This window comes from Halichoeres trimaculatus, unplaced genomic scaffold (genome assembly GCF_033239565.1).
Source record: "Halichoeres trimaculatus isolate MK-OKI-2021-1 unplaced genomic scaffold, fHalTri1.1 fHalTri1_scaffold_15, whole genome shotgun sequence".
NCBI classification, from domain to species: Eukaryota; Metazoa; Chordata; class Actinopteri; order Labriformes; family Labridae; genus Halichoeres; species Halichoeres trimaculatus.
The window spans coordinates 30,518,792-30,541,958 of record NW_027437193.1 but is presented as its reverse complement, the minus strand read 5'-3'; the positions used below and the strand labels follow the sequence as shown (position 1 = coordinate 30,541,958).

Here is a 23,167-nt window from a genome sequence, read left to right as displayed (position 1 = left end):
CTGTCTGCCCACAGCAGGTGAAGCTCCTTCAATGTGGCACTGGCGTCCGACGTCAGCTCCGTCAGCCACATCAGTGAACAGCACGATGCCACTCTGCCCTCCTGCAGCCCCTCTGCCGCTGGGTTAGCACGGCTAGATTGTCTATCCCACCGGAGATAGATCTCACGTTCCCAACAATGATGGATGGAAGGACAGGTCCACGTCGCCACCTCCCAGCTCACACCCGAGAACCAGCACGTCGTCCTCACCTCCTTCTCCTCACCTTGTGGGAAGACATCAGGCCTTACACCAGTTAGCATTGACATGCTACAGGCTGCTAACAGCTAATTTCACATGTAAACAATGCATCTATATATAATATAGATAATATATATACATAATATAATAGTATATATTGAAATGAAACTAGCTTTTCTATAGTTCTTCGTTCAACCTTTCTTTGGAAGTTTCAACTCCTGTGTCCTCTAAAAGATTGAGCTGAGTTTCAAAACAGAGCTTGTGCATCAGCACCATCTATTAGTAGATTATGCATGCATCCAGTCAAGTGTCCACCCAATCACAGAGGTCAGGAAGCTTCTACACAAGCCTTGTGGTGGTGCTTGGAGTCATATGCAAATGTATGTTAAGGGGCATGTTTACAATTAAATTAGTAAAGATAATGCTTTTGGCGGTAGGACCCGCAGGGCACTCAGTGTATGTTCTATTGGTAATGTATGCTCAGCCATTACACATCCATTTGGACACTTTATCAATCAATTACAGCAAAGAGGTCAAAAGCATTAAAACACACAACAGCCACACAGTCAATGTAAAGTTTAACAAGCACAGAACACGTGATCGATCCTATGCTCGAAACAAGAGGCGTTTGTTTCCCACACTGAGAGAGCCCGCCGGAGTACCACACACTCCCCCCTCACTCGCTCAGCCCGGCGGATGAGAGCGCAGCTGAGAGACCGAGGCAGCCTGCGCGAACCAGCGAGGAGGGGAGAGGAAACAGAGCGACGGAGATGGCGAGCGTCAACATGGGGCCGACACCGCTGCAGCTTCTGGGGCTCATGTGGCTCCTTCTGGCCGCTTTGACACCTAATGTCCGAGGTCTGAACGGCGACGAGGACCAGAGCCAGGACACCGACTGCAAGATGAAGAGCGTCACCGTGTCTGCGCTGCCGTTTCTGAGGGAAAACGACCTGAGCATCATGCACAGTCCGTCGGCCTCCGAGCCCAAGCTGCTGTTCTCTGTTAGGAACGATTTTCCTGGAGATGTCGTGGTGGTGGACGACCTGGAAAACACCGAGCTCCCTTTTTTCGTCTTGGGTGAGTTTTTGTGACACGACGCCGGTCTACGCGCGTCATTAATCGCTAATTGAGCAGATTAAACCCCTTCACTCTTTATTATTACACCGGAGCATCTGTCCATTAGCTTAGGCCTGGATGCACACCATGTTTTCACTGTTTTCAATAAAAACACAGGCTGTATGACAACCGGAATGAATAATTACACATTTATCTGCGTTTTTATTGCAATATCTGCCCGTCAGTGGATGAATGTAGACAGTCGCTTGTTATTGCTAACACTGTGGTGGGCTATGTCAACATTTAGCTCTTCTGGTTCTAATATCAGGCCGGTTAGCATCCTTATGCTAGCAAAACTGTGTTTTATTCCATATTTAAGAAATGTAGGTCGCTTTAACTAAGCTGTGTAAGAAGTGCATCCTTCGGGCTGTGTGTGTTCATTCATGAGTTTATTCTCTGTCAGGCTCACACACGTGGTGCGGTTAGCTGCATGAGTAGGAAACTGTCTGCTTATAATGAAGGGACTTAGCAAGTTTGCTTCCAACTTCTCTGCTGAGTGTTAGCCCTGACTCATTACTGTAAGAAAAATGTGGGTAAATGTGGTTACTTTGTGCTAACATTTACTGTTAATGGATTTAAAGCTGCAATTTATCACTCATGCGTCAATTTATTGACTTTTTAAAATCAACTTTAACAGCTTACACCCAAAGAAGTTGTACAAAGTGGATGTGGATGTGTGTTTGATGAACAGAGGGTTTGGCAGCAGGCTGTAAAGTTTGCATAGTCAAAGTTTGCTGGCCGCTGTCCATGGTGCTGAACCACTTCACTGCAGTACCTCATGACAAGTAGCTGTAAGAAGTGAGTCTCTCCCTCTCTGTGTCTGTGAGGTTTACAGCTTCCAATTTAAACAGGATTTTGTGGGGTTAAGTGTTGTTTTTGATGGCTTAGGACCTGATGTTAGAACAGTTTTTGTCGAAGTCAGCACTCATTAGGGCGGCAGCTGAAAAAAGGAAAGTGTGCTGAGTGTGTTGGCGGCTGTCTCCTGAGCTGTTTGATCTCAACCTGTCTCTCTGGTGTAACCCTTTGAAGCTGTTTGCCTGTCTAAAATGAATTTTCATACATTTAAACAGAGCTGGGTTTGTTAGGCTACGTTGTATCTTTAATTTCTCTGTGTATTAAAGCTGCAGTTTGCCACAAACTTTTGCAGATCAAAGGTGTGTACAAACTTTTTTAGAAGAGGGCCACACTTGATTTCACAAAAATGTCCAAGGGCCAGAAGCAGTTAGTGACACATTTTTGTTTAGCTTAAAAGTAACATATGAATGCCTTTTTTTTTACTATTTCTTTGGGGATTTCTGTAAAAATCAGTCACTAAGTGTGCTTAAAAATCCTTGTGCCATCATTACAGACTTATTAAAATCAAATTTCACCTGTCCTTCAGGGGTCTCTCTTGATATGATAAGAGGTTGTGTTATGGGCTGCGTAAAAACATCAGCAAACTCTGCTTCTTATCAAGGAATTATGTCAGGATTTTTTTTTCATTATGTTTTTCAGACAAGTTTGACCTGAAAACAACATTTTTACCTTCAAGCATTTGTTTTTCTACAATCTGAACTATTTTTACACACCTTTATTTTGCTTTTTACATTATTTCATACCTTTTTATCTAAATTTGTCAAGGGATGTCCTGGTCCAATGCACTGATCGGTAACAGCGCCTGATATGGCTATTTCTGGAGGATAAGATAGCATTGGATTTTGATAAGTGATCAGGACCAATCCAGTTTTCACGTGTTTTCAGAATCGTCACGCTTAACAGCTGCTGAAACATGTCCACTGTGTTAGACTACTTCTCTTTGGAAAACAATGATAGTAAATGGTAACATTTGTAAAGTGAGGGTTCATTGAGGGGGTACCAACAGGCCTGACTTTAATAGAACAAATATAATTCATAATTTACAACAAAATCACCCAGTGGAGTACAGGATTGATTAGAGAAAAGGATTAGATCATTATCAGATCGGCATTAACACAGCATGAAAAAAGTTGGATCGGATTGGAAGTCAAAGAGTCTGTATCGGGACATTCCTGATCTTGTTTCCACTAAAGTGTTTTTTGAACTCTGGATGTTCATAGGGACCATTTCGAATCATGTAAAAACATTAATTAAAAGACGTCAGCTGGAAGAGTTGTTGAGTTTCTGCTGAATGTACAGAGCTTTAGTTTTATACAAGCAGCCTATGTGCAGTCTAAACGTAGTATAGTGAGGCATTAATATATATACTTTTTCAGTTTTTGACCATGACAGAAACTGTAAATTTATGTTTACATAATTTAAAACATGATTCATTTCAGTGACATAATAAACACACTGGGAACCACATGAGAATGGACCCTGATGGACCCCCCAGGCCTGACTGTGGACATGCCCAATAAAGCACAACTAACCATCATTTACATCTAGAAATATCACATATAAATTTATTAAATGATTTAAATTTCATGTTTCCTGGTCGCCCTGTTTTCAAACTGTGGCTTGAATACCAGAAATGCCCTGCAGACTCTGCAGATAGGGAGAGATAGAGGCTTACATATAAAAACAGGAGACTGGCTGCACTTAAATTGATTGCTTGTTGTCCAGTGTCTTAAAGCTGTAAAACACCAGGACTGCATGGGAATCTGACCTTTGGGCTGTTGGAGTATTAAAAACTGAATTCTGTTATTCCTTGAGCTTAAAATCTCTCCCATTCAGGGATTTACCCAGCAGCTGTAGCCACAACATCACATGATGTAATGTTGGAAGCTGCTGTAGCTCTCATATACTGTATACAGAGTGCCTTTATTTTTGCTGTACAAGCTGTTTTTCTCTAACTAATACGTTACTCTAGGAAATATCCCTCACCTCCATTTCCTTAAGGGCTCATCTGCTTCTTTACATGTTACTTTGTGCAAGTATTTGTGTCTGCTTTGACCTCAGTGCAGATAAACAAAGTGTGTTATATGTTGTAACAACAGCTGTAGTCTTTAAATCATGGACACGTAGTTTCCTCCTTAACTTCTTTATTCACAAGCTGAAGCTCCTGGTTAATATTTTAACTGTTCTAAAAACTTTTAATTTTTGCACAATACTTTAGTGAAGTTTAATGGAGTAGAGCTTCTTGCACCATAAATGGACATTCTTTGTCTCAAGTTGGACCAAGCAGATGTGAAAGTGCTAAAAACTACAGTTGATCAAGCTCTACACTGAATATGGGGAACAACTCATTAGTTTAGAAGCTTTTAAGATAAGGGGTTTGCCTAATCAGAGGCACAGCTGACTTGATTGACAGGTGGGCACCCTGTAGGCCGTAGCTCAAAGCCCGCCTACCCTAGACTACCATGACCAAGGTAATGTTGAGTTCAGTATTTTCCTGGCTCCTGTTGACTCGCTCCATGGACTATGGACCACACACTATCTGGGTAGGGCACTTAAACCCCAAGACAGCAACCTCTTATTTTGGGCTGTTTCCCATGGCATCATTGTTGACAGGAATGTATTTTCCTGAGGGCTGGGTACTGAACTCTAGTTCTTTTATGGCACTGACTGAAATGCTTCTGTGGTGACAGTTTTCAAAATAAGCCTTGTCTTTTGGTGTCAAGTTTTGGTACCCAAAGGGTTAATTACGTGATCAAGATGTGATAATGTGACTGGTGATTGGTTGTAACGTTACACGTGGTTGCAACATGCAAGATAGTGATGTGAACTTGGCAACTTTGTTGTTATATTTAGCAGCTTTTCAGACCCCTCTAGCGACTCTTGTTTCAAAAAGCAAGTAGCAACAAATCCTGAGACTTTTCTGAAGCTGCTACTCACGTGAAAGCATGCTTTGAACTTCAGCACCCAGTGCTTCTCAGTCAGCAGCGGATGTTGAATCCCTTCCCTAACCAGAACACTCATAATTGCTTGCTCACAGCCGACCCTCCCAGCTGTAGCCAGAGCAGGCATGCTTGCCTCTTTTGGGTCATTTTTTTGCTGGTTACAGTCCTAGATAGAGAAGGAAGTTTGTTATTTTGACATTAAAAAAAAAAAAAAATCAGCAGAAGTAAGTTTGTTTTTTGTGGAACGCATGTAAGGTGTATACACTTACCTATCACTTGTTTGCAACCATTCTTTTGTACTGGCAAATCTTTGGATTTTAAAGTAAAAGAGCTGCTTGGATTGAAAAAACACTGAAGTTTGAAGTTTAAACGCATGGTTTTTAGTACAATTTGTAATGTAATTTTCCTTTTGTTTGAATTGATATAATAGAATTGGTATTGAAATCATGTGTTGACCAGTATCCAAATAAAGGTACGTTTTTTGATACAGGTGTTGAAAATGTTTAACACCAAGCCTTCATCCTCCTGTTAGTTGAGAATCTAGTGGTATGAGCTCCTGTGTGATTTATCTAAAGGATAATATATGGTTAGTAGCTAGGTTGTTTAGCCCTCTGAACTAGCATGCTTTATCAAACAAAAGCATCGGAGGACACGAAGCGCGTCACTGTGTGGGCAATGAGAGAAGCCAGATATATAATCAGTATCAGATGTTAAGGCTGTTTATTGTTTAATTGTAAGATGTGCATCAAACTTCCAGCTGCCGTCAGGTTAACTTTCCATTATGACAAACGGCTTTAATCTGACATCAGATGTGACGGGACAGTTAATATAGATATAAATGTATATGCTGGTTCAGACAGTTACATTAAATAGTGATTGCTGTGATTGTTTACTGCATTAAAATGTGCCTGACACTCTAGAAACCTGCCTCTGAGGCTTTGTTGACATGAGCGCACATGTGCGCCTGTCACCAAATTACAGCTGCGGAGGTTGTGCTCCGCTTTGCGCCGAGAATAGACCAGGTTGGAGCTGGCGAGCTTTCAGCGCACTTTCTGCACTTTTTGTGGCACAAATTGTCACTGTGCTAACATGAATCTGCCGACACCTCCCCCTGGTGCGTCACACCCATCTCTGCGCAGACGGTCTACCAAATTGTCAAATTGGCAGCGCACGGTGGTGCGCCGCACAAAATTAACGCTGCGCGGGGTGCGCCAGGCTTGCGCCCCCTGTGCTGTGCCACGAAATTAGAACCCAATGTGTGATCAGTCTGCTGCTGATGTTGCTCATTGTAGTGAAAGTTCATGAATTTTTGTAAAGGGGTTTTAGAATATTCACAATCCAGCATTTTTCACAACAGGGAGACCAGTAAGAAATAACTTATGGGTAATCACTTGACATAACACCAGATTAGGGTGCCTGGTAAAGGGAAAAAAGATATTTCTGATATCAAACTCTCTACGATGGCTGTACTGTGTATTGCAATAAAATATATCTGAAAGATATGGCAGATTAATGCATTTTGTTGTATGTACTTACAAACTTTTGTATACTTTTCATATACTTATATACTAGCTGTATAAGTCATAACAAGGCTATGCTTGATGAGTTTATCTTTTGGTCTTACATAAAGGAGGAGGATTATTTGACAATAAGACAAAAAAAAAGTTCATTTGCAGTTATAAACATATACTGACCCGTCACTTGTTTGCAATTATTGCTTTGCATGTGCAATTATTTTGTTTATTTTTCTATAAGAAAAGTGCTCAGAGTGAAAAAAAAAAGCACAAGGTTTTTACCGTGTGTTATGTAATTTTCATTTTGTTAAAATTGACTCCATAAAGTTGGTATCGTAAAAAGTATCGCTCAGGAACCAGAGTCAAAGTGAGGATATTGGTTTTAGTATTATTAGTATTTCTGAGTGATACCCAGCCCAATGCAATGCAACAAACATTTAGCCTGCTACCCTAGTGGCGTGGAGGATTCATACCACACCATAGACAAGAGAAACTTTCAGGCTTAAAAGAGGCTAACAACAGGGAGGGACTTGGCAGAAACTGATTTTGTAGCTGTGGTTGTATTTGGACTAGCTCTAGAAAATAAACACTGAAAAGAGAGAAAAAAAATATATATATACATTTTATGTGTTCATTCATGAATAACTTTGGCCTTGCAGTGCTTTGTGCAGCCACTGTCACTGAAGTTTGGTTGAGCTGTCTTTGAAGTCAGATGTGTGGTTGTTTTAATTAAGGACCACATAAATATTGAGAATAAACTCCCTGGTGATGTTTTCATTATTATTATTGAGTGTTTGTGCCACGAGTCTGTGGTGACTCCTTGAACAGTTTGTATGGCTCGTATAAAAGACTAATTTAGACAACACTTAATTCATTATGGGGTGGAGGGAAATAAGTGAAGTCAAAGGAACGGCACCACGGCTCTGACAGGACTGCTGCTGCATATAAATGAGTCACAAAGTGAGTGACATCTCCTTGTGTTGCATTTTACTTCACAGTACACAAGTCTTAATAGATGTTCACTGTGGAGAGCCAAGTGCAGTTTAACATAGAAACACTGGAGCAGCTGTACCTTTAGGTTTACAGGTGTTTGTAAAAAGAGAGCCAGTGCTAAATTACAAACCTGAAGCCTCACTTGTTGAATTTATGGCATGTTTTGATAAAAAAGCAGTAAATTCAGTGTTTCAGCAGCTCTGTGCTTAGAGGCCTGCTGAATGCTGCTGATGAAAGTGTGAAGGGTCTCAAGCCAGCTCTTCAACTGACTGTGATGATTAATATTGCACATGGCTGCTCTAAGCACGTGTTCATGTCCCTTAAGCAGAACACACTGTACATGTTGTCTGCATCGCACATCATTCTAGATGCTGGCTACTGTTTTGTTTCTGTACTGCAATAATGAACAGAATGATAATTGGTGGTGATCACATGAGGGCTCTCTGTCCCTGTCTTCCAGAGAAAATTTTGCAGAAATACTGTTATGTATGTAAATATGTTACTCAACATTAAAGGTGTGCAATAGAATAGAATAGAATAGAATAGAATAGAATAGAAAATACTTAATTTATCCCTGAAGGGAAATTCAGGAGTCACAGCAGCAATCAAGAAAACAAAAGTAAGAAAGTGTATAGAAAGTGCAAAAATGTCCACAAGAAAATAGATGACGACAGCCCGTCCACCACTCTCCAGTTCAGCCAGTCTCCACCTCCACTGGGTCCAGGACTGAGCCTCCCCAGCAGTCTGTTCAGTCTCTGTCTCCTGGATCCTGTCTGCTCACAGCAGACGAAGCTCCTCCAATGTGGCATTGGCATCCGATGTCAGCTCCATCAGCCACGTCCGTGAACAGCATGATGCCACTCTGCCCTCCGGCAGCCCCTCTGCCGCTGGGTTAGCACGGCTAGCTCGTCCATCCCACCGGAGATAGATCCCACGTTCCCAACAATGATGGATGGAAGGACAGGTCCACGTCGTCACCGCCCAGCTAACACCTGAGAACCAGCACGTCGACCTAACCTCCTCCTCCTCACCTTGAGGGAAATCATCAAGCCTTACACTAGTTAGCATGGACATGCTACAGGCTGCTGACAGCTAAGTTCACATGTAACAATGCAGCCATGGTTACATGTAGGATCTCCAGACAAACACGGGAGAAAAGTAGTAAAAATATCACTGAAGACACAAAAAGTTTGGTGTCTATGACCAACAATGAGCCATACAAAGTAATGATCCACTCCAAATACAAAGATGACGAAAAAAGGACGGAAAAAAATACAAGAAACGGACAAAGAAGAGAGAGCTGCTGCAACAGGCAGCTACTTGGGAAGTGCCTAGCATCTCTTCATCCTGGCAGACTACCTGCGTTTGTTTATATCTGGCACGCCGCGCGCGGACTGATACACTAAGCTGCGAGCGCCTCGTAGCCAGCTGTGGCTCTGCAGCGGAGGTAGTGCCGTTTTACGACACAATGAGAACTAGAGTCTTATTTAGCGGTGTTTTTGTGTGAAAGTAACGCGCTGAAAATTCTCTAAATAAAGCATGAATGCAGACCGATATCAGATTTTTTCAGTGGGAGTCCGTTTATTTGTGTTTTTGGTCAAGTAAAAAATGGCCCCGTCTGAGTGCAGAGGAAACCTGCAGAGGAGCAGGGAGGGGGTGTTTGGTGTGAGTGCTCTGGGCTTCTGCTGCACAAAAACACTGCTGTAGGGGTAATTTCTGCCCTAAACCTTGTGATAGAACCCAACTTGTTCCATCCCGGAGTATCACTTTAGGCTGCCTGTACCTTTTTTTTTTTTTTTTTGTCAAACATGAATTATGCAGAAGTGAATTTTGATGTTAGAGAGGAGAGATGGGGACAACTGCTACAACAGATTCAAGGTTTACTGGGGCTAAGTTGTATGGTTATGTCAAACTTTGAGTTCAGGCTGGATAAGTTTAGGATTTCTATAGTGTCTGTGCCATCGTCAACTCCTAGCCAACAGCAATACACTGAAGTAGTTCCTGTAGGCATATTTCCTCCAAGAAAACATTGCTGATAGGAACATAAGGTGTGGAGAAAACCTATTGAAAACAGACTCTAGTTATGAAGTGGTTTCTAAAGTCTGTATGGACATTTTAAAACTTTCCTCTGCCAATATATATATATTTTTTTTAGGTTATCGTTAATTCAGCCTCACGTGGAGTGTCTCATAGTGAAAAGATTTAGCGTCTTCTAAATGAAAGATGCTGTGGGGTTTTGTCTGAAGACCCCGACCACTGCACTTAGTTTATATGCAGTGCAGTAGCTTATCACACCACAGCCTCTCACCAGCAACTGTGAGTCCTGCAGGCTGCTGGAGCCCGTCCATACTCACGCAGGTCTCATCAGGGTGTCTTATCTTCTGATAACCCTAAGTAATTAGTCAAGCTTTTGAAGACCTCCCAGAGAAGGAAACCAGACATTTTTAAAGGATGGTCTCGAAATTCAAGTTTCAAAGCTGTGCGCCTCATTTCTGGATGAGAGGAGAAAGAATCTTGTTCTCTGGCAGCACGGCATTCCTTCATTTTCCACTGCCCACCAAGCTGTTTGAAGTCGAATTTAAAAAATGTATTTGTTAAATGCATAGTTTTATGTCTGTGTGCTTGTTTGTTCTTGTGTTTTTGAGTGGGTTTGTTGGGGGCAATTTAAATTCCACATTTTTTTCCACCTTTTACAGTGGCTCACATTTTTCTCACCAAATTGCTTCTCTGTGAAGCCTCTAAGAAGCAATTTGAAAAGAGGGCATTCAGTGACTGACAGTAAATTCAAGCTGCAGGACTGCAGCCACTCGTTAGTGTCAGAGAAAGCCGGCTGTGTTATTAGAAATTTACCCTTTTGGTGTCGTGCCATAAATTGTGTGGGAGGTGAGGTAATAAAATTGCCCCCTGGGAGAAGCTGGAGCTGATTTTGCTCTGGCAGTGATTTGCACATCTGGGCCAGAGGCTTGGAACAAAGTCAGACCTTAACTGCCTCCAATTCAAATCGGCTCTCTGAACAATCATTTGGCTGGTATGCTCCGGAGTTATGCCAAAGAAGATTTTACATTGTCGCCAGTGTGCCTTAAAGTAAACTGCTCTGGTACCGTAGAGCACTGAGTGTGCAGCATCGCTAATAAGATGACAAACGAGGAGTTGATTACCACCACAGCCGAAGATTTACTTTCTGTCATTGGACTAATTGATTCATCGTCTAATCATTTCTGCTTTGCACATGAATATCATCCATTCTTGCTTACAGGCAGCTATTAAAACAAGCCATCCATTAAAAAAAACCACTGCAGTTTAAGCTCTAATGCTCCTCCACACCAGTTTGGAAATGTGCTGGTGGTAGTACAGAGAGAAGAACCCCCCTCACTTGTTCTTTCTGTTTGACTGAATATTGACCAGCTGCTCTCTGGCCTCTGAAGTGAAAACCATCAAAGGAAAAAATGTTGCGGCAAAATGTTACCCAGACTTCCATCCCAGTGTTGCTTTTTCATTCTGGACCAGTGGGGTGTATGAAGTGAAATAACCCGAAGTAAAATCAACTTTCCTGAAGTTCAGCAGCTTTAATCAGAACTGGGCTTATTTGTTACACTCACTTAAAGGGGACATATCATGCTTGTTTCTCCTTTTCACTCTGCCAGACTAGGATGCCTGTAAAGCATTTCTGCCCTCAGTACAAGTCATTTAGTTCCTTCATTGCCCCACAATAGCGTTCTCAATATCCTCAGTTTAGGCCAAGATCTCGTTGAAATGCTCCATTTCGAGAATGACCTCCAGTAACCTCGCAACGTCACAGCCCTTTGTACTCTGATTGGTCAGTTCTATCAGAGGGGCGGAGGGGGTAGAGCCAGGGGGCAGTTTTTGCAGCATGGCAGTATTTACAAAATCACCACATTGAATGGGGCAGACCTAGCGAATGGCAGAGTGTAGGATACGTCCTTTTGTATTGGACCCCAAGTCAGACCCCAAGCATGCAAATATCACAGTCTCACAAGTATTACGACGTCTGCTAAAACTACAGTGTTTTAACTGCTAATTCACCATAATTCACCATGTAAAGCCGAGCTGCTCAGCAGAGCAGAGTCCCTGCATCCAGCACTCAGTCAAGTCAGCCAGAGCTGGTAGGGAGCTGTATTTATACTTGGCTCTTGGTGGGTGTATCCCTCGGTGGCGGTTGTGTGACTAACTGACATCACAGAGGAGGAGCTGCTTTATCAGATTACTCCAATAAAAAGAAAGGATCCTTGTGTTGTCACGACGTTCGAAATCTAGTGCCCAAATGTTAATGACCTATTTTCAGAGGCATCAAATCTCGTTCTAGGGTATCAGAAAAAATACAACATCTCGTTTTTTTAAAATTCGGGGGTGTAAGGTCTTGTTTTCAAATTTATTATATTATATGTAAGTATCAAATCAGGGATCAGCATGATATGTCCCCTTTAACGTTTACACTCCTGCTCTGTTTTAATGCACGTAGCTGCAGTGGAGATGTGTTAAATGCTGACTCTGTGCTGCGGCTCAGTCCGTACAGGAGGAGCTGGTGGTGTAATCATGATCAATGTTTTTCAGGAGGAGCTTCACGACTCTGCCAAATCACACGAGCTTCTTTGTCGAGCGTTATTTCAGCAGGGGGTGAGACCCTGGTGTGAAACAAAGGGCCGGAGCTGTGTCCTCCTGAGCAATTACAGCTTCCCTCATTGAGCCGTCATAATGAATATGTTCCAGAGAGTTCTAATTACTGAACATGGAGGCAGTCACAGATGCTTTGCTGTGCTCAGTGTACGCACAACTCTTTCATTAATGGGTTTTTAACACTGAATGCTTTGATGCTTTGTCTTTGTGTGGGTGATCAGCATCATTTTTAGTAACATCTACACTCAGCAATGGAGTCCTGTGGGTCACACTGCCTTTCTTTTAAAACGAGAACATTTGGCTTAATTTATGTTACTATTATTATTACTTTTACTCATCAAATCTGTGGCTGACAAATAAATTAATTAATGAATAAATAAATTTCAAATAGATAAATAAATAAATAAAAATAAAATGCTGATGCACTGATCTAATCCTTGTGTGAAAAATCAGTCTGATAATGATGGTTAGGGACCAATCCAATATGGCTACTGTATTTTAAATTCACTGCAACAAAATAGAATGTAGATCATTTCCAGGGTCTCAGCAGATGTCTGTCTAACATGAACCTGGTTCTGCTCGAGGTTTCTGTCTGTTAAAGAAAGTTTGTTCTTAGCACTTTAACTTACTAAATGCTACAAAGGTCGCTACTCATGGTAGGTCAAGGTGAGTTCTGACTACTTATCTTGTTTTGATGCTGGGTCGGTCTTGCTTTGAAATACAACATCAGCAGGTATTCACCTGTTAATGTATTAGGAAAGCATCTTGAGACAATATACTGATTTGGGGCAGTGCAAATGAATACTTATTGATACTACTGTGCATAAGTAATGTGCATAAGAACACTAATAATGTGCACAAGACACTAGCAACAGAGGGAATACCAGAAGGCAGAGCAGCATCATGCTGACATAGCTGACAGACATAGCTAATGGAGCTAAAATCAGATACCAACCCCATGTCGGAAGAGCTTCACCTGCTGTGAGCAGACAGGATCCAGGAGACAGAGACTGAACAGACTGCTGAAGAAGCTCAGTCCTGGACCCTGTGGAAGTGGAGACTGGCTGAACTGGACAATGATGGACAAGCTGTCAGCATCTGTTTTCTTATGGACCTTTTTACACTTTCTGTACACTTTCTTACTTTTGTTTTCTTGATTGCAGCTGTGACTTCAATTTCGTTGTACCTTTTACAATGATAATAAAGTTCTATTCTATAACATACCGGGGTGTCCAATAAGGTCAAACCATATTAAATAGTAATAAGTTAAAAAAAAGATAAAATGTTCTTTTTTCTCAAGAAAAATTTAACACGTAAATGGGACAAAATCAACCAAGTTCAGGTGTATTTCTAAAACATCTGGGGGCACTAAAATTGAGACAATTGAAAGTTTCTCACAGGAGCTTTAAGAGTCATAAAATTTCTCAGGTTCATGTTTTTCACATTAACATCAGCAACATATGCATATTTCTTTCTTTGTCACTCTCAATTTAAGGACACGTTAAAAAATAAAAAGGCTAAATTTGGGAAATGAGATTTGAAAGATGGTCATAGATGAAGGTATTAGCATGGCTCTTATAATGATATAAGTAAGGATTAAACAACGAGGAAGCGTGCATTAGACTGTTCTAAGGCACGACATGGAGTGGGAACACCACGACGCGCAGTGGAGTGGTGTTACTCCTGTTGTTACTCAACAGCCACATGTAAACTTTATTATAGACCATCCCATTGTGGATCACGCACTGTTTCATGAGAGTTGCCTTCAGAGAAGCCTCAGTTTTAATTGTACTGTATTGCATACACACACCCTTATACAGGAGAGCATTAAAACAGAGGATTTTTACAGCAAAACTAGCAAGAATATGTTAAATGGAATAATCTTATTATTTTCATTTTCTTTTTTAATCTTCATTATTGGTGAACCACAAAACAGAAGAAGTGTGCAGCCCCACTCTCGTATCGCCTGTGCAGGTATGATGTCTGCAAACTCAAAGATCAGGACTCAGTATTACGGTTGCAAATGGAGCCGAAAATTTCTGGTAATTTTCAGGATGGTTTCCTGGACATTTTCATGGAGGGTAAGCTCAGGAAAATTTTCAGTTAAATTCTTAGGAACTTATGTTTCATAAATTTTGGAAAATTGGAAATAGATTTCCAGTTCTTTTTTTTTTTTATTATTATTAACTTGATTTATAAATATTGCATTAGACATGTTTTCATGCACGTTTGCTTATAACAAACCAAAATATTTTACATTCATATATGTAAATCACCAGGTAAATGTAGTTTTTCACGGTTAATTCTGTTAATCCTGAGAATTCCCATTGAGGGTTTCCAACTTTTCCTAGAATTTTGCAACCCTACTCAGACTCAGCTTTTTTCAAGACTGAAAACTTGGATTGGGGTTAGGGGAGAGAAAGGTGTTTGGGATCCCCCTCCTCTATCTATCTATCTATCTATCTATCTATCTATCTATCTATCTATCTATCTATCTATCTATCTATCTATCTATCTATCTATCTATCAATCTATCTATCTATCTATCTATCTATCTATCTGTCTATCTATCTGTCTTTCTGTCTTTCTGTCTGTCTGTCTGTCTGTCTGTCAGCCTGATATTGACGACCGGAAATTGTTTTTCACTGAGAACTTTGCGAAGTTATCCCTGCTACCTTTCTGTACAGGAAGCTATTTCCCTCAGTCTCTAGGTTTGCATGATATACACCAAACCATCAGAGACTCACACACGTCTTCTCGGCACTCTGAGCTTACTTTCTGTCTTTACATCCAGAGACTCCCTCAGGGCCGCCTGTTCCAAACTCACTGTCTGCATCAGTACAAAGAAACTTGGTGGGGTTATGAACTCTGCAGGTTCTTTCTTATAAACACCATGAAATAAAAACATATGGATGTTAGAGCGGGCAGGGTTGTTTATGTTTAAACCAGTTATCAGTGTGAGCGCTACCTCGATACCTCAAATGGGTTATATGGATATATAAATTTAGTGCAAATTTAATTAAATCCTATATTTTCTACCTTGTGGATATGTTTCCCTTGTGCATTGGCGCTTGTTCGTGACTGTCTTTATTCAGGTCAATGAATAACTAAAGGGAGTGGAAAATATCTTACATGATGTACAAGGCTGTGTTGGAGATTGAACTTTGATTGAAGCTGAATGAGACGGCTGGTGTTTGATTATAAAAGGATAAAAAGTAAAGAATGAACACTGTGGGTGCTTCTATGGAAGGCTGTGCAAACAGGAATTGAAGCACGAGAAGCGCCTAAAGAGTACAAGTTTACCATGTTCGAAACCAGCCTTGATTAATTGATAAATACACAAATAAAAACAAATAGACAAACAAACAAACAATAAATAAAAACTCCTTAGTGTCTCTGCTCCTGAGACACAAAGTGGAGACTATGTTTGAGGTGGAAAGGACCCAGAAGTGCAGAGGAGGACACAACGGGAGGGATTAGATGGAGGGAAAGAAAGACGATAGAAACACTGAAAGAGGCAGAGAAGTATAGCTGCTGGTGAGTGGTTTCCATGGCAACATGACCAGGCTCTTAGACAGGAGTTTTAAAAAAGGATTTTATCACCTCGGCCAAAACACAGGAAGGAAGGAAAAGAAGAGGGGAGGAAGGATAGAATATAAGATGACACCTTAGTTTAGTCTATCGCATCTGTGATAAAATAGAACAGGATTGAACTTTAAATAAAGGGTATTGACCTTTCTTTTTTTTAATTTTCTTGTCCTTTCTTTTCTTTTCTTTTCTTTTTTTTTCTTTTCTTTTCTTTTCTTTCCAGAGTTATGCCATCCCTCTGGTACCTCCTGCCAGTTTTACAGGGATTTCCATCTTTAAATTAAAAAAATAAAAACAGCCCCCCCCCCCCCCCCCCCCCCCCACCCCTTTTTTTTTTTTCCCCCAACACTGGTGTTTTAAAAAAATCTTGATTTTATCCTCTGTCTTCATCTGCTGTCTCTTTAAGGCTGCTTGCTCCACAATCCCCCTTCTCTCTTATTGGCCAGCCTTCTGGAGACCAGTTGTGGGCAGAGTTATGGGAAGAGTTACAGGTAGACCTTGGTGTTTGAGGCCCATCCTGCCAATGTGTAATGAAGCAATTTTGAGATCCTTGTGTGATGACATCATCATTTCAGCAAGTCTTGTGATGGTCCCCCTTCAATTACTAGAACGGACTGTTTTGACCAGTTTACAGACAGATTCTGGGATTTCTACATATGACAAAAGAATATGTACAGTTTTCAAAATTAGAACACATTTTGTATGAAGATCCAACATTGTTATTTTATGTCCATGTTCACAATACGGGAGAGCTGAATACCCCTCTTTAAGTTTCATTTTTGAGTGTGCTGAGCTGCTTTAGAAGCACACAATGATTACAGGCTTGATACTTTGATTAAAAAAATGGAAATTTAACTGAGATGCATCTGGTTTAGACACAAACACAAGTAAACAAATACATAGGTAAATGTAATCACAGTAAAATCCATATCTACTTCAGCTGCCTCCTTTCAGCTGGCTGATATAGTCTTATAAAAGTGCTGCTGCTGCTGCCCACATGTGTTTTATCAGGCTGTCAGACCTGGGAGATCAAGGCAGAAACAAAGTGTAATCTGTATGCAGGCTCACAGAGGCCACTGGGATCGGGTTAGGTGTTGGACAAACAGTCAGACGCCCGCCCGAAATATTTCATCCTTGTTTTAAGATTAGGCTGGAGTAATTTATGGCGCCCCATGAACAAGCAGCCTTAGAGAGTTCCTAAAGCAAATAAAATGAAGGATTGAGAAATCCTGCCTTCATGTGCACACACAGGAAGGAGGAATTTCAACCATGTAGGAAGAATCTGAGCCACATTCCCCAGAGGTTTTCAGATTAGCTCCTGTTAAAGGAACGGACATGGAAGTTCTCGCGGTGAGAGAAGCAGAGTGTTTTCTCGATTTCCCCCTCTGATGTCCTGATTTCATCACCTCCGTAAAAAGCAATACATCTTAATTTGCTACTGTCATCGCAGGCTGGCCTCGATCTGTCAGTTCTCAACCTCAGGGAGAGGTGTTACCCACAAAGAGGACATCGGTTCAAAGGCAGCTGGACTACAAGTCGTCTCTTAAAGGGCCGGCAAGGTTTAGCTCTGATTGAAGTCTGCACGGCTCATTTTGATTCTACAGATGTGTTGAATTTTAATTTGGTTTAAAGTTTTTTTTTATTTCCTAGATTAAGTCAATCAGATTGTTTCGCTTTATTTTTATGTGTTTAAATCCAGCTGGACTCTGATGTACTTCAACAATGAGACTGTTTTTGATCATTAGTTCAGTCAAAGAAATTGTAAATGAATGTAAGTGATCAAACACAAAGCAAAGCATCTACATTTTCTCTTTCAGGGACATTTAAGTCAAAACTGAATACTCATAAAAGGAGGATGACATGGCTCCTCTTCAAAAGTTAAATTTAGCAACTGAGGATTAACAGCAGTCACAGAAACTGGTGCAACTTCCCTGTTAGTTTTCTGACTTAAGCTTATTTAACAATCAGTGCAGATATCTATAGAACTGTGGTGCTGATGTGCCAAAGACAATATTCTAAATAAAATTCAGATTAAGATAAAACTCGTTCTCATGCTCCGTCCTCATTTGAATTTGAGTGGCCATCAGCAATCTCTCTCTACATCGACTAACCATAGCGTAAAATAACAACATTTTTCCATTTTTGGTTTAAAGTTGAATATAGCAACTTCAATCACAACCTTGTTCTCTTACCAATACAACTTTAGTCTCATAACATTCCAACTTTGTTCTCAAAGTCTTAGTTTATTTTTTCTTCTTTACTGTGTCCTGATCAAGCGGCAACTTTTGGTCTAAGAATATGAGACAGTGCTGAAGTGCTAAAATCTGCTGTTTCTTGAGTGTCCACTTGAGGCTGGCTCCAGAATTACCAGAAGTCACGTACACACCAAGCCAAAAAGAAAAAAGCTGTTTTCAAAGCAGAAATTAACCTATTTACAGCCTGGTTCAAAAAAGGTCTCCTTGCTGAATCACTAATGTCACTATCGGCACATACTGTACAGAGGGATGAATGTTTTTCTAGCTCAGCAGTTCAGAGGATATTAAGATCGTAAGCTCATCCAATCAGAGGCACAGCTCAGGTCATGTGACTGACAGACGTCCTATACGCAGGGATAGCTGATTTGCTTCAAAACTCAGTTTGAGAAAGAGAGGGGTGAAGTGGGGAGACTATGTCCATTAATTATACAGTCTATGGTCCGATCCTGGGTTGTAACCAAGGGGCAACATCTGGTTTAGAAAAACAAAACCTGTGCAGAAGTGCTAAAAGTTGCTCAAGATTCCGCTTGAGGCTGGCTGCAGAAGGACCAGAAACCATTTACACACAAAGTAAAAAAAAAATAAAAATAAATAAATAAATATATATATATATATATATATATATATATATATATATATATATATATATATATATATATATATTAGGGCTGCAGCTATTGAATATTTTTGTATTCAAGTATTCTACTGAATATCCTATCGATAAATCGGGTAATTGGATGAAATACATTTTTGTTTAGTTAAAGAGCAGTTATTTTTCGTATGAAAAAAATTCTCTTTAAGAAATAGAATTTTCTGATACAGCATGACAATAAAAGCACTTGCTTTGGTAGCTCCAAAATTTGTAAACACACTTTGACACATTTTTTGTGCCTTGTACAGCTCATCAAATGTTGCGGACCCAAATGGCACCCGTTTCGTAGAATGACCCATTCGTCTCCAAACTCCAGAAAAGAAGCTAGATTTGTTGCTAGTTGCTATTTTGTTTAAGAGATAGCTTGAGGGGTCTGAAAACTCTCTTAATATGGCCTCAGCTCTATTTGAAATACTACTCTTTGATTTTTTTTTAATTAAACGATTCCCCGAGGCGGAGAAAATTACTTGAGTATTTTTTGTAATCAAGTACCTCGAATCATTCGAGGAATCGTTTCAGCTCTAATATATATATATTTATTTATTAATAGCCTGGTTCAAAAACTGCAGGTTAAGAAGATAGGATCTCGAGTTTGTCCATTCAGAGGCAAAGCTCAGCTCACATGACTGACAGGTGCTCTATTGTTGTTAAAAAGGAAGCTCAAAGACTATGCTATAGCCCCCACCCTTCATCTGCTTCTGCATCAGGAACAGACAGGTGATGTCGCAGAGACTATATACATATTTTACAGTCTACGCTTGTAAGTTATTGCTGTCAGTGCTAAGCTTCAGAAACCATTTATTTCATTCTTTATTTTAATATGTATAGAAAGCAAACTAAAGTATCTGTAGACATATTCAGTGCAAACTGTACATGTTTAAACAGAGTAGATTGTTTTGTCCTTTTATCATTTTATTTAATATGTTAATTTTTAGATACCTTTTTAAAATCCTTAATTGTCCCATTCCACATTTTTTCTTTTCATAATAAACAAACAAAAAAAATCTATCACTGCCAATTTCAAAATTAGATTAACTTACATGTAAAAACAAAAAGCACTCAGTGTCCAAAGTCAGCCAACTCATTTTCATACCACAGGCTTTTTCTGCTTTTTTGTTGTGTTGTTCAGGTCTTGGTTTTTGTTAGTACCTACTGGCACATCTCAGTCTCCCTTTGGCACCTCCTGACCCTGTTCTGTCAGTCTTCGACTGAAGCGAGGGGAAATATGGTTGCTCGAGATCAATCAGTCAGTCTCGAAATAGGGCGCAGACTTTTTCTCCTGTTGGCTCCAAAATCTGTTGAAGAAGTGAAAAATATGTTGACTGGCTCCCGGGTCAGGGGTGAAAGACGAAAATTTGCATTTGTTCTTTTTTCTCTCTGGCCTTGATGTGTCAAAGCTGGCATGTTGTTTGACTGGAGCAGAAGCAGAGGGGAGTTGAACTGAGATAACGGGTTTATCCAGAGGAGTTTTAAAGGTCTCACAGAGGCAAAATATCTCCGAGTCTGCTGATAACTTTACCCATTTTTCTTTTTCTATGACCCATATGTAATAAAATGTAGTATGTTTGACCCCAGTATCTGATAATGTCTGGAGCATATGTAATCTCTAGATGAAGGCTGGCTTTGATGCTATAAGGATAGGATTCAGTCATGACGTTTCTTCTGATCCAACTGATGCTGGATTTTAAAAGCCTCACACACTGGATTTCTGATATCAGCTTTGAATTTATATAGATTGTGGACAAAGACTGATGGTGCAGCACACTTTAGGTTTCCCCCCAGCCAAATACTGAGTCCACATGTCTTAATTACATGTAGCAAATATATATTTTGTAATGTTTTTGCAATATTTAGCATATCTGGACTTAACAGTAATACTGTGTTCCTTCTTTATTGGCTAATGTTGTCCATTAGCGAGGTTAGGCAGGTTTGGCAGGTTTTTGTGGGCACTCTAGTCTGCAGGTAAATACAAAAAAGTGGTGACTGCAGGAGGGAGAAATGGAAAATAGACTAGGCCTGTCACGATAACAAATTTTGCTAGACGATAATTTTCCAAAATATTATTGCAGAGAAACGATATTATTGTCAATATTATTATTATTTTTTTTTCCCATTTTTTCATTGCTGTAATTATGATAAATGGGATAATAAAGTGAGTACACCATATCAAAAGCAAGAAACTTTAATTTCTAAAGAGTATTTAACTGTAATTAAAAGGTCAGGATCTTTTGAATTAAATAAATTAAACAAAAAATATAATAAATTTAACAAACAAGAAAGAGAACAAAATACAATGAAAATGAAATGGACTCGCTTTTAGAAAAAAATACATGTCAATGAAAATAATTAATACTAATCAAAAACAATAAAACATAGAGCCTGTCTCTATAGAAAAAAAGAAACTCAAAAAACAAACAAACAAACAAAACAATAAAAACTATAGCCTAAATAAAAGGGAGTTTATACAGTTCCTGAATTGTTTGTAACATGTACTTTTTCCCAGTCAATCCGTACTGTCTGTCAAACATTTTTAACATTTCTTGCTTTCAACCGTATTGAAGGGCTGCATTTCTTTGGCAATGTAGCTGTCTTTGAGCGCCCACCATTTGGTGCTTTTATTTCTATTTACTTTGCCGACCAAAAGCCTCAGTAAGAGCGGATTGTCAAAGAACAAGGCTCCGCTGCACCTCCCCTTCTTCTTCTTCGTCGCCACTATTTTCAAACAAATGCGACATATCAGCTCGTTGGTGTTCATGAGCTCACACTTTGTTCATTCTGATAAAAAACAAAATATTCCCACACTGGGACTGTGGCAGGCGGCTTAAGAACCGTATCTTTCGTACCATCACTCATATTAGCGTGTGTTTCCTCCTTACCCCTCTGGACGCTCGCTTCAGCTCTCGCCGTGTGTACGCGCGAGCAGCCCCGTCTTCACCCCAAAGATCACATTTTTGACAGATGCTCACTCCACTATAAATCCGCTAAATCTGCTATAGAACCTATGCACCGCGATGTTAGGAAAGATAGAAGTAGTGAGCCATGTTCTCATTCAGCCTCTTTGGTCGAAAGAGAGAAGGAAAACAAACATGCATGCACGTGTCAGTTTATCATAGCTGGCAAACTTACCGAGGACGTTTTTATATATCGGTCGGCTCATTGATTTATTGATTATCGTGACAGGCCTAGAATAGACCATGTAAATGTAGTCTCTGTGATGTCACCCATTTGTTTCTGATACAGACTTTCGAAGCCAATCGTTGATGGAGGCCATGTTGGGAAATCTCAGTCTTGCTTTTCTTGAGTTGGGGTGAGGTAAAGACACGTCTGTAGCCTCTTTGTAGGCAGCTACAGGGTCCCCTCCTGTCACTCGAGTCAACCTTTAAATGTTGTTGTTCTTTGTCTCGTAAGTTTGACAACTTTGTAAAGAGTCCCTCTCTGTGATAAGTTGTGTAAAATAGAAAAACTCAGACACAAATATTTTTTTGAACTAGACTTGAAATTTGTAGTTATTTTTGCTGTGAAGATCATCTTTGTTGTCTTGGTGTGTTTGTTGTTTTTCCAGTGTTTCTGCAGCCAGCCTCAAGTGAAATCTCAAAGAACTGCTGTTTTTTTAACACTTCCTCCCAGCTGGAGAATGCCACTTTGAAATGTGAAAGACCTGATCAGTGGGCCACTTTGATATTTTATTGGATAATAACGTGACTGTGTTCTCAGGCACAACCTCTCCATCCCTCCTCCTGCTCCTGTTTTTGAATTAGTTGGCACACTGTCATCTGTTTAAGCTGGTTCCCTTTCACCATCATTATAATTAACATACTTTGCCAAAACAGAGATTAGCATTAGAGCTAAATATTTCCCTTCATTTTAATACATATCAGCATAGCATTGTTTTTGTGGCATTTTTGGGCCAAATCAGGAGGTGAAATTCCCGAATCAAAATAGTGTCATGGTCTGGGCTTTCAATTGGGTTTTGTGTTATTCTGGGTTTTTGATTTGAGGTTCTTGGTTTATGTTAGTGATTCTTGTCTTGTGTTTCTTGTGTGTTAGTATTTCTTGTTGCGTGTTCTGTGTCTCTTGTTGTTGTCTTTAGTTCGTGGTTCTCATTTGGTTCTTGTCATGTGTATGTCTTTTTGTGATTATTTCTAGTGTTTCGGTGTCTTTTATGTATTTAGTCTCTGTCTTAAGTTTCTCTGTATTTGGTTTAGTTCTCCTTGCGTTTCCCTGCTTGTTGATTGCTCCTCATGTGTTTCACCTGTGTCTTGTTGCACAACTGTGTTGATCACTCCCCGGTCTATATAGTCTCTGTTTTCCATGTGCCTTTTGTTGGATCATTGTTGCTGTGACTCTGGCTGTCCCGCGTCATGTCTTGTGTGCTCCTGT

At 40.1% G+C, this 23,167-nt stretch overlaps 1 protein-coding gene across 6 annotated transcripts in view; it reads left to right on the top strand.

The window, feature by feature from the left end:
- Positions 1 to 904: 904 nt before the first annotated feature.
- astn1 (astrotactin 1) overlaps positions 905 to 23,167 on the top strand; it is a 663,514-nt gene continuing 641,251 nt past the window's right edge. For 5 of the 6 annotated variants that reach the window (XM_074688258.1, XM_074688257.1, XM_074688256.1 and 2 more), the window contains exon 1: positions 905 to 1,314. In XM_074688258.1, the coding sequence (XP_074544359.1) occupies positions 1,008 to 1,314 (307 nt within the window). In that variant the 5' untranslated portion in view covers positions 905 to 1,007. The remainder of the gene's footprint in view (positions 1,315 to 23,167) is intronic. The other variant, XM_074688253.1, reaches the window with a different exon arrangement.